Source organism: Ctenocephalides felis, unplaced genomic scaffold (assembly GCF_003426905.1).
Source record: "Ctenocephalides felis isolate EL2017-DRISC unplaced genomic scaffold, ASM342690v1 CF-g0.4_SCAFFOLD_00845, whole genome shotgun sequence".
Classification (NCBI taxonomy): Eukaryota; Metazoa; Arthropoda; class Insecta; order Siphonaptera; family Pulicidae; genus Ctenocephalides; species Ctenocephalides felis.
The window spans coordinates 34,432,534-34,444,903 of NW_020536999.1; the positions used below are offsets into that span (position 1 = coordinate 34,432,534).

The 12,370-nt window shown below is 31.2% G+C and overlaps 1 protein-coding gene across 1 annotated transcript in view; it reads right to left on the reverse strand.

Annotated features, from left to right (window-relative positions):
• Nucleotides 1-8,607, reverse strand: part of LOC113382791 (transducin-like enhancer protein 4) — a 10,193-nt gene extending 1,586 nt beyond the window's left edge. Inside the window, exons 1-8 of the mRNA XM_026621025.1 lie at nucleotides 8,554-8,607; nucleotides 8,375-8,476; nucleotides 2,954-3,141; nucleotides 2,590-2,795; nucleotides 2,328-2,505; nucleotides 1,718-1,967; nucleotides 1,210-1,633; nucleotides 118-317 (exon numbers count right to left, since the gene is read on the reverse strand). Of these exons, the coding sequence (XP_026476810.1) occupies nucleotides 118-317; nucleotides 1,210-1,633; nucleotides 1,718-1,967; nucleotides 2,328-2,505; nucleotides 2,590-2,795; nucleotides 2,954-3,141; nucleotides 8,375-8,476; nucleotides 8,554-8,607 (1,602 nt within the window). The remainder of the gene's footprint in view (nucleotides 1-117; nucleotides 318-1,209; nucleotides 1,634-1,717; nucleotides 1,968-2,327; nucleotides 2,506-2,589; nucleotides 2,796-2,953; nucleotides 3,142-8,374; nucleotides 8,477-8,553) is intronic.
• Between the last annotated feature and the right edge of the window lie 3,763 nt (nucleotides 8,608-12,370).

Here is a 12,370-nt window from a genome sequence, read left to right on the forward strand (position 1 = left end):
TTAAGAATTTGGTAAAAAATATAAGTTTATACATATTATGGTAAATAGTTTTCATATTTAATTTAAAAATATTTTTAAAATATTTTATTTTAAATATTAGGAGTGGAGTACACTAACCTGGAATATGCTGGCACCATAAGGTGTCCTCCAAGCATTCAAAAGATTATCTTTGCCTGTTGAAACAAACCATTTGCCGCAAGCAGCAAATCTCAACGACAATACACAACTCTCGTGTAAGTGTAATTGATACTTGTCTGGTTTAGATGCATGGAGCACTTCAACATTACTATTTTCCATACCAACTGCTAACCATTCACCTAAGAAAAAAATATTTTTCTATGAGTTTTCTATGAATTTATCTGTAATTAACCACCTTCCGTATTAATTTGCGCTTGTATTCATTCGCATTCAGAGTAAAAGCTACTTATTCGCGCTAAATTTGTTTATATAAGTATCTAATAAATACATACTAAACAATAAAAGAAATCAAATAGGTATTATCCATTTAATATTTTTTGTAAATGCCGTCATATAAGGTGTCCATACGTCCTAGTTTAGCCGGGGCAGTCCCGGATTTTCACACCGTGTCTCGGGTTTTTCTGAAAGCAATATTTGTCCCGGATTATCCCGGGTTTCCAAAAAGTATAGGTATATATTGAATGTTTCCAATTACTTGATATTGAAATTACAACAATCCATCAAATATTTGATAATAATATATACAACGAGTATGCTTACATGAAACAATTCGTTATGAATGAGAAAATTGCCGAATGAAAAATTCCAAAAGTCGATTAAAATAGTCTCTCACATTAATAATTTCATTCTTTCATTCTTAATTTTACAAATATGACCAAAAATGAGGAAAAGGAACTTTTTGAACGCCTTGCACAAGTGTTAATTTTTACTAAAGTTAATTATAAAGAAAAATATGATATAATATACCATATAAATACCCTAATGAAGATCTACTAAAAGTCAGGTATTCTGATTAAAACAAAACATTATAATCGATAGAAAAATTGATTTTAAATCATATTTAAGATATTCAGCACAATGGGAAAACATCGACGAAAGGTCAAAAATCTGCTCACATACGCACACACACAATCCTTTTCAAATTTGGTCTCATTCGATTCAGAACGAATATAGAAATATAGATACGAAAAATGCTGTGAACTCGGATAATGAATTGATATCAAAACTTACCCGTAGGACAATATCCCAATGAAAATATTTGCGAACTAAAATCGTGCTGCTGCAATTGTCTGCCTTCTCTAAGATCCCATGACCGTACGGTGTTGTCTAGGCCGCCGGTCCAGAGTTTAGTGCCATCGGCGGAGATATCGATGCAGGAGGCGCCGTCCGTGTGCCCTTGGAACTGTCGCACCAAAGTTTGATTATGGAGGTCCCATACGGCTATGTTACCGTCGCTACAACAGCTGAAGCAAACTTTTGAATCTGGACTAATGGCTAAGGCGTAGCAGGCGGGCGCGGAAGATGTCAGTTCGGCTTTGATCCGTGGAGTGGGACTCGCCAAATCCCAAATGGACAAATTTGAAGCTTCACCGCCAACTATTAGTGTACGACCGTCTGGTAGAAGTTTCACTGAACGAATATAATTATCTCGTTGCTGTAATAATAAATCGTTTCAAATTATTAAGAACACATAGAGCATCAGAGTACAATTAGAATATATTATTAATGAACTACTTACCAAGCAATCTAACTGGCTTACTGGATTTTTATTTCCAGGTTGTGAAATATCCCATACTTTTACACAACCTTTGCCTCCTGTATACACATACTTAGTGGGATTTGATATGGTGACCGCACACACAACTTCACCATGAGAAAGTGTGTTAATTTGACGGGCATGGCGAGGTATTCCTGGACCTATTAGTGCATCAGGAGGAAATGGTACTGGTTGCATCTGACCGTCAGCGCTCACGTGAAAAGAATATGCTCTGAAATGAAAATAAGTTTATTAATCATATTATTTTACTTAACATGGAGGCTATTAGGTACAAGAAAACACAAAGTATAATAAACAATTTAAATTTGCAAACTTGTATTTTTTAAATTATGTCAGATTTCGTTGAATTGCAGACTGCAGAATTTCACACATAATTTCGAATCATTTTCAAGAAATTTCTTGAAAGAAAAAATGTTGCGCAGGAATAAAATTCAAAATAAATAGTTCATAAATTAAGCAACCACTATTTGTACAAAATAATAACATACAAATCAATATAGTTTTTGGAATATTTAGTAAAATTTAATTATTTACAAAAATTATATGTAATATTAAAATCTCCAAAACTTACGGTTTTCCACCACCGATTGCTCCCAAACCGGCTGGTCCTAAAGGAGCGCGCATTTGCTGGTGAGGATCATAGCCCACCTGTAGTGGTGGTCGCGGATAATTATTGAGGGCTGCCGGCAAATTATTGTGCATAGCACTCGCTGCTCCATATGCTGCTTGCAGATCATGTGGTCCTGCACCTTGAGAAATGAGAAATATAAAATATTAAACTAAACTATATATTACCATATTTATTAAGCAATGAAATCAATTATAAAAATTACCATTCATAGTAGCTAAATAGTGAGGATAGCCGGCCCCCAAAGCAGGCGGTTTGACGACGGGTTTCAATCCAGAGCCTCCAGGACCTCCAACTGATCCACTAGATCCGCCACTAGTCGGAGTTACTGATTTGGAGATAGGCGTTGGCGGTTTATCACCATCCAATTTCTTTGTTGATGGAGTAGATGCATTACTCGACGTTCCTGATCTATTACCAAAATATTTTTGTAATTATTATAATTATAAACAATAACCAAGAATATATAGAAATAATATAAATAACAAAAATGACGATTGGTTTCGAAATTCATTTTAAATGCTTATTCAACTTGTTTGGTTCCCGTTTACCAAAAGTGTTATATTTACCTAGGTGAATGAGGTCCAAGCGAAGCATGTTCTTTCTTAGGTGGTAATTTGTCGAGATGTTGGGCGCTTCCAGGACCACCATGTCCATTTTCTCGTGGACTTGCTGTGCCGTTGTGTGGTCCTGGAGAAACAGGCTCTTCCGAAGCATCATCTACTACTAAATCTTGGTCACTCTTTTCTCCATCACTCTGAATATAAAATAATAAACACATTATTTACTTATAGAGAATGCAAGTTACCCAAAATGCATTTGGGTATGATAAGATATGAATCTTCGAATTGCAGTACGTCACAAAAATATGCACAATGCTATCGATGGTTCTCTTAATATTATGAAAGCAACCATTATCGCTAACTGCAGCATTTGTAAGTAAGATGGGTTTCCATGAAACGACTGGACGCATTTCGTTATGATGGTGTATGAATGAAACACTAAATTATGGTTCACGATCACTGAAATGGCGCAATTAAAATCAACTGTCATCTCATTTATCAAACTAAAGTCTACATATGCATTGATAATAAATATATCGCCCCACAAATAATATATTTCAATAGGCAATACAAAGATTCTAAGTAGAATAATTTCACATTAGAGAAAAGTTTTTTAAAGTAATAGCGGGTTAAATAGATATAATTTGAATAGATCTGTTATCAATTTCTTCTTCAGTTCTCTTTTTTTTAAAAAGCACGAAAAGTAAGTACGGGAAGTTACATCCTTAATGCACAATGCTATACACTAGTTAAATTTTAAATTCATAGTTCAACAAAAAGTCTTAATTCTTGAAAACTTGGAACAACTGTGTTATTGATTTTTATTGTGGTCCTAGAAAAGTTATTCACGGTTACGCTCCCAAAATTTAAATGAACAAAATTAGTAAAAAATAACCATAATAACCGAAAAATGGTCATAATTTCACCGAAGCTCTAAGTTGCACTTATAAGCTCATAATTTCTAAACAACATGAGATAATACTATCACGCCGTTTCGGTTTCGGCTTGACGTCAAGTCTGGTCTGTATATATACATATATATATATATATATATATATATATATATATATATGTGTGTGTGTATGTGTGCATTATGAATATTTTAACAGTATATTTTGACTACATATTTTTATGCGACATGTTCAGGTAGGGATTACTAGCCCAACTTTACAGCGGAAAGAAACGGAATATGTTAAAGCAAATTACCACAAATTACTGCATGTTAATAAAAAAAGCTAAGTTATTGCAAAATTTTCTAACTAACACTATTTTATATACATTCAAATTTAATAAATTGTCTAATGGTGTATCACATTCTATTTTGCTTATGACCGGCAACGAATCGGAAATGGCTACGTATAGGAATGTCGTAAAAACGTTGAATAACACTATAGGGCTTGAAATATTCACATACAAATACATAGAAAATGGATTTTATTGCTCGCATCACGGGCAGATTAAAACGTGCGGAACGAATCAGTCGAATTCTCCGTGAAATCCGCTAAACGCGGGCTCGGAACTTCTCGTTTTCTTGTTGTTTTTTATACCTTTATCGAATGAAAGGTTGCGCATTCGTTTGCCATGTTTTGTTTTTATGTTTATTTTAAAACGGAGATAGATAACCTTTTTAGTACTGTGAAGAAAATAAATCTATTTGTATTTTAGCAAGGCTTCTGTCGATTTTACTCAGCTCGAAACTCCATATATATTTTTTATTAACTTCTCGTAGGGCAAGTTATTGTAATCGCCAAAAAACGAAACTTTTTGCATATCTTCACGTTTCAGAGGTATCTGAACATTTTGACAAATCTCAGAAAAAATAGATGCGTGCGTGTGAATATGGAAAAGAGAAAATGTTCAGTCGTTTTCGAGATAACAGTCCAGAAAAAGTAAATAAAGTTTTTGAGATAACGGCATCTGATTTGAATGATTCAAAAATCATTAAATTCGTGATGATGAGAATTTTTTTTTAATATCGAACATGATTTGGAATTTAATTTTAATTCTAGTTAAACTATTGAAGCTCACTTATATACTTCAAATAAATAATTGTAACATTGCAATTCAGTTTATATACTTCTTATAGATATTAGAGGTGAAGCCCTTCATTTTAATTCCGGTTGATCAAGTTTTGTTTATTACTTTTCGTGTAAACATATATAAAATAACGAATAATAATAAATATATAAAATAACGAACGAAGTAACGAATTAACCCATCTATGTTTGATAGATTTATACTGAAACTCCATTATTTGAATTCAAATTTTTCTAGGGTGCTAACTTTTTATAAAAAACCATTATTTAAATTTAAAACATATTTATGAAATTATGTTTCGTTATTATTTAACAAAAATAATTTTGAACAATATTTTAAATGAGAGTACGTATTTGTATAAGATAAAAGTGTACATATATGTGTGTATAAAGTTATTTTATTTTTATCAGAAAAAAATTTATATTATATTTATCAAAATCTTTATTGCCGGACATGTTTGTAACCTCAATGTAAAACATCATTACATAATATTATATTTAGTTATAAAATCATTTAATTATTGTAAATAACATATTTAGGGTATTTATTATTCTCTTATTATTTTGTACATGTTTGTGGCAGTACTATGTGTCTGCTACATATAAAATTTTGTACACTAAATATATCCGCTGAGGACGACATAAAATAATATGTTGAAACGCCTAGCAATAAAGATCCTCAAAATTCTTTATTTAATGTAACGGCCTTGAAGAGTTTCTACGCATATATTTATGCACAAGGGTAAAATGACTGCCAGGTAAAACGCCAGTAATATTAATAAAATAACTAAATCAAATTTACTTAACACCAATTCTTATAAACAACTACTTCATAAGATAAATACCTACTATATTATAAAAGTTCATTATAATAATTTTGTAAGAAAATTATGTCTAATAACAAAATATATTATTATAATTCGAATGAACTTATAAAATAAAATCAAATTAAATTATCTTGATTCAATATTTCCACACGGGTTTATACCACCTGTTTCATATTTTTGATGTTATCATCAGTGAACTGAACATAATCGACTCCGAACGAGAGGTCGTTCTTAATTTTAATCGTTATCAAGATTGAAAATTTCTGCAGCGGTGCATTACAGAAAAATGAATAAATATGGAAAATAAACCTCAAGTTAAAATTCAGAACAATAATTCAGAGACTTTCCGGATAGCTCAAAGCAGATGAACGTACTTAATTAAAATAACTGAAAATATGCCGAAATAAATGAAAATAGGTAATTTTAAACCATGCGTAAAAACTGAATAATTTATCATGCATATTAGATAAATGGATTCGATATTCTACCTCATGCTAGCTAATTTGCGCTGCCCTTGTACAAGTGGGCAATTCTTTAAATAGAGATCTTTAGAACTTCGATTAGACGTGTGTGAAAAGTTCAAGCTTTTTCAATATCTAAAACTTGTAAAACTATTGTCAATTGCAAAAAAGTGCACCTAAACTTTCCTTAGTCTGGATCGTAAAAAGACCTATAAAAAGCACGTAACGATCCATCTCAAGAGCAAATCTACTGAAGGAGCATAGATGCAAAACGAAACTTTCTTTTAGCAGGTACGAGATGAACTTCATTACGCTAATGGTTGCTGAAAAAAGGCGGTCGGTTTGCTCGACGTTATTGTTCTTGGATGTCCAGACGGCCCGCGACGCTGACAAAAACCTGAAAGCTCGCGGTCGGGTTCCACACGGCGTAAAAAACGTGAATTCATTGGAAAAAAGCGATAACAGTGCACAAACCCTTTGTAAATGATAATTTTTAAAAAACAGAATCGAACTGAAATGAAGTATTAAACTTCATTTTTAACGCAATGAAAGTGATTGGGTTTCACTAATAAATTAGATAAATAAGAAAAAGTATATAAGTTGTAATTCTTTGTGTTTTTATAATATTGTAATGACCATAAGAACTTTGTATAATTTATTAATGAGAAAAATATTTCTACATGCAACTTTTTATTTAATTATTTTTAAGATTGCATATATTAATTAACTTTCCGTAGGGCAAGTTATAGTAATCACAAAAAATCAAAATTGAATTTGTGCATATATCTTTACATTTGTATTACATTACATTATACAATGGATGTATGTGCAGATACAATTTCTCGCCGACGATTTCGAGAACACTGATCAATCGGTTTGAATATTTCAAAAAAATTCTGTTCCTATAAGAAATCACAAATTAAGTTTCTAGGGCACAGAGGAAGCTTTTGTGCCTACCATAAGATTATATGTATTCATTTCTAATAATACTAAATCAAAAATACACACCCATCAGTTATCGTTAGTTAGTAGTTGCCATCGAGTGAGACAAACTCGCTTTAATTCTGACTCGAGAAATTTATCGAGTGCGACTTCCATTTAGCCGTGACCAATTGGTAAGAGAGATAGCGCGAGAAGAATAACAAAATAACAAAAAAGTGTACAGTGCTGTGTTTTTAATGCTCATAAGCATCGTTCTGCACATAAAAACAATTACTTCAAATAGCTCTATAGTCGGAACGGAAACACGAGTTATAAATTTAAAGCGGATTCATTTCTTCGGGCGGTAACTTTAGTTCTGGCAGCGACGGCGGCGGCGGTAGTTGAAAACGAAACGTTGGAATGAAAAAGACAAAAGTGATGCAAAAAACATGAATGCGACGAAAACGATGACGAATTTGTTTTGTTCTACCAGATGAAATTGGTATTAACACTGAGAGAAACTCAGAGTCGCATTATGTCAAGACAAACCGAAACTCAATGTATCCATAAGAAATAAATATTAGCTACAATTTTTTAAATTGGCTTTATCGCCAATTGAAGTACAAAAATAATGATTATAAAAAAATTATTGATAATGGTTTATTAATTGAAGCTTATACGATTTACGATTTTGAGTAAAGCTCATAAAAGCTAGTTAACCATTATACGTTTAAACGTTAGTGCATTTTATTAGTATTTTTTGACGACGCTGAAATTTTTGCTTCTCTACTTTCATTACAACAAAATTAGCTTGCAATGAGAAACAAATCAAGTTCATTTGCAGTATTCACCGAAATCACTTAAACAGTTAACGTGCAATGTAGAGGGTAATTCACATAGGAATGAAGCACCCTTGACTTCAGAAAATCACGTTTGTAAAATTAGTTGAAGCTTGATTCCACAAATTACTGAAAGTTATAGAAAATAAATACATTAGTCGTTTTATACTCATAAGAAGATTAATATTTTTGGAATTTTGATTAAGATACAGATTAATCAATCGAATAAATTCATGGTAAATAATTTATTATATTATCCTTACTCGAGTTTTACCATTTTGAAATATGTAAGGTATTAATGTTATTTATTTTTTTATAATAAGCTTTTATCATAAGTACTCACATGACCAATATCTTTTTCTTCTTTTTTCATTTTTTTATGCTCGTTTTCTGGCGGACTGCGCGGCCTGTATTTTTCTCGTTCTGCAGGTGATATTGAATTTCTCTGCAAAAAATTAAAAAAATACATTTTCACATATATATCATTATTACTATTGCAGTCAAAAATTTATTACACTATACCTCGCAACGACATTCATACAACTTAATTATTGAAGGATAATGATCATTTTTCATTACTTTATCATTTTATATTTTATTCGTTAGATCAATATTATATCTAAAATATAATGAAAATATAATTATTCGCAATCTGTAAATAATAAAGATCAATACCATCAACATACATTGACATTGACATATTCAGCTTCTCCTACAATGCGCCTATTACTATCCCCATTGCATTATCAGTGGTATGAGGAATTTTAATTCAAATATTGGCCGTGTGCATATTGCAATCAATGGCAGGGGTGCTTACAGAGCAGAGGGTGCGCGAAGCTAAGGGTTGTTGCGATGTAAATAATTGAAAATTAACAAATCGTTGTATGGGGTTGTTATCCCTCTCGTGTTCGTTTCTAAACTACGTATTGTTTTGAAAATACACAGGGTCGACGTGATTTAGGTATTTACAGAATATGAATGAAATATAACGTATCTCAGAAAGATGTATATGTGCATGTGGCTGAGGTTCGTACGAAACCAGTAATCCTATTCTGATTATACATACGACACACTGGACTATTCAAAGTTTTTAATACAAACTGTCAGTACAAATATGATAAAAATATAAATTTCACATATGATTTTATTTGCAAAGTATTAGCAAATTTGTACCAAATATTGTCAATTTTTCATCTTCTGTAACTATGCCAAAGGGATGATTGTGCCTACGCTTTCGGAACCGCAAAGTAAACGTTCAGTATCAAATCCTCCCTGTGATGCTAGACAGAAACGAAAACGAATGGGTGATTTTATATGGAGAGAGCACTTTGTTTCTATTAGCAGGCAAACGAAGATTTATACTTTATAGAATGTTTATAGTATGTTGTTGTACGACGCGTAGGCCTCGTCTTTAGATGGGAGTGCTGCGTGTCAGTAATTTATGGACCATGAGCAACAAACAGAAGTCCCTGGTTTGTTAAAGACGCAGTAGTTGTGCCTATGCAATTTACAGTACTTTTTGCCTTTGATAAAACGTTGTTTGATTAAAATTGGAAAAGTTTACAGTTACTTTCTGTTAATAAAAGTAAGCTTTATTGAACTACACAATTTAAAATCACGACATGCGTAGAGATACATGTCTATCAAACAAAATCTTTGAAATAATTTTCGCATAAGAATTTGCAGTCTTTAGATTCATAATTGGTGAGTGTCTTTAGATTCATTGAAATTGATATTCACGTATGTCTACTGGTGACTTCTTAAGAAACCTTCCCAATACACTAGAAATAAAATTAAGTCAAACCAATTGAAATTTTTACGCATATCGTATCTAAGCATTTAGGAGCTTTTAAAGGAGTATTCAAAATATTCATTTGGCTGAAATCAGAACTTTCTTCATTACTCGCACCTCACAAAACTCTATTCTCATACTCAAATCATATGTATATAACCTCAAATCCATTGTAAATCCTATGTAAGAAGATGCAACGCTTGCTTTAAAAACTGGATCGTAGAGATGATAAAGGATGATGATGTTATATATATATATATATATATATATAATATATATTGATATATATATATATATATATATATATATATATATATATTATATATATATATATATATATCAATGTGGCAAAAATTCACAATATCAGTAAGTTGATTTTATTATAACCAGATGTGGGAGATAAATAAGTTCACACACAGCAAAGAAAATAAATCTAAAAATCAACAAGACTATATAACCCATATCAAGAGCGCCGCGTTCGCGTTTTCTGAGTTCAACCCTTGTGCACTCGAGCACTTCTTACAAATTCCCAACATCCCTAGTGGAAGAAATGTTTGCATTGGGGGTTGAATGGGCACCGCTTTTAAGGAATGGGTCTGTTGGATACGATTCGGATATTGATATTAGACAAACTACAGTTTTATAATCGATTGTAAAATGTATATGTGTTTTTATTATACATATTAAAAATGCAGAATAGTTATAACTATATTTCACGATTTAACTAAAAAAACAAAATTTTACAAAGAACAAGTGCGCAATGTGTAGACTTTTCTAATATATTTGAATTAATTGTGAAATTTTCCGACATCAACTTTCGTCATTTACTAAGCTTCGATATATAGATATAGACATAAAAACTCTCTGCTCGTTATTGATTCGTTATTGAATATTGATGAAAAATGAGCATTTACTTGTTTTTCCCACATTTATTTTCAAATAGTAAATCGGCTATATAAGACTTAGGGCTTGAAATTATTAGGCCCTATATTTGTTTTTTTTTTATAATTTATTACTTTGGCGATCTGTTAATCTGTTAAAAGCCGTGAAACAGAGAGATAATGTATGTAAAAGAATAACATTATGATAAATGGATATTAATAGATACGTCCAGTAAAGAATCTAAAACAGAAACAAAAAAAACGGAAAAATAAATCAATAATAAAAAAATAAAAGTATCTGAATACTATCAGTGGTTAATTCGAGATTTAGTCTGGTAGGCTGGCTTTCCGAATACACTTCGTTGGCTAAATCTTGATCGGAAACTTTTAAGCACCACACTTTAAGATTGTTCTAGACGGGATTTTAATTTTCGATTCTGCTTCTGTAATTGATCATTATTAATGTGCGTTTCTCTATTTGTTGGCTGTCACAAAATAACATTTTATGCGTTAAGTATTATTAATAAACACTAAAAAAAATGTTTTTATTCAAAAATTTGTCCGATTTCCTACGTCCAGTTGCGAATGTCTGGTGGTTCGAGCACGGTCGGGGGTTGGCAAACAGGCGGAATAGATTACTTGATTGCTGTAGACAGACGAAGCTGCCTCTAACTATATTTGTACAAACTACACCGACGTTGACACACAGTCGAGCGGTTAGTCGTGCAACTTACAGTATTGCGTCATCGGATGCGGTTACTGGAGACTACATAGATTCAACTATATTATATTACAGAGATACTTATGGAAACTTTGTCTGCGGGTATATGGCGAGCTGTATAAATATAGTAATTTATATCTTTGGTAACATTTCAGAGCAAACACTATAATAATACAAGAAATTTATCGACGAGAGTAAATATTGTTTATCTTGTAATTGTTAATATATATTATTTTACTTGATATATACCAAGTATAAATATTTTCTGCAGATAGTGATAATGTGATTGATTCACTTTTATGTTATACGCCAAAACTATTATACATATCAAATATATACATGTACAAAAAAGAGTTCTTCACTTGGTTGTCCACTGGGTTGCCCTTTTGTTAAAAATATATCTAGATCCAGATATATGCCAGAATAACAGCTCATAGAACATGTAGTTCTATGATCACTATTCAAATAGACAAAAAATTAAATATATTTTAGAACACATTTTTTCAAATAAATTATTGTGTAAAGTTCGAGTTGCAAAGTATTCCTAAGAAAAATTATAGAATCCATCGAATTAATTTGAATAATCAAATCGCATACCATGAAATTAAATTGTTTTTTTTTTGTAAATATCATTATTATGATAATAATCGAACTAACTTTTAACACAAATAATTAATAATTAATTTCAATTGTTATCAGTCTATCCAAATATCTATCACAACCAAATACTGATCAAATATATTTAAATATTCAAAATTTCTAATTTATAAATTTATATTTAAAATATGTAATTTTTACACGTTTAACAATTATCGTAAGTAGATGAACGTTTACCCACTTTAGAACAAGTATGTTAATTGTTAATTAATCTAATTTAAAAATACCTATTTGTTATTTATTTAGCCCCACTCTATATCACACAAATAGTAGGTTTATTCAGTTAAA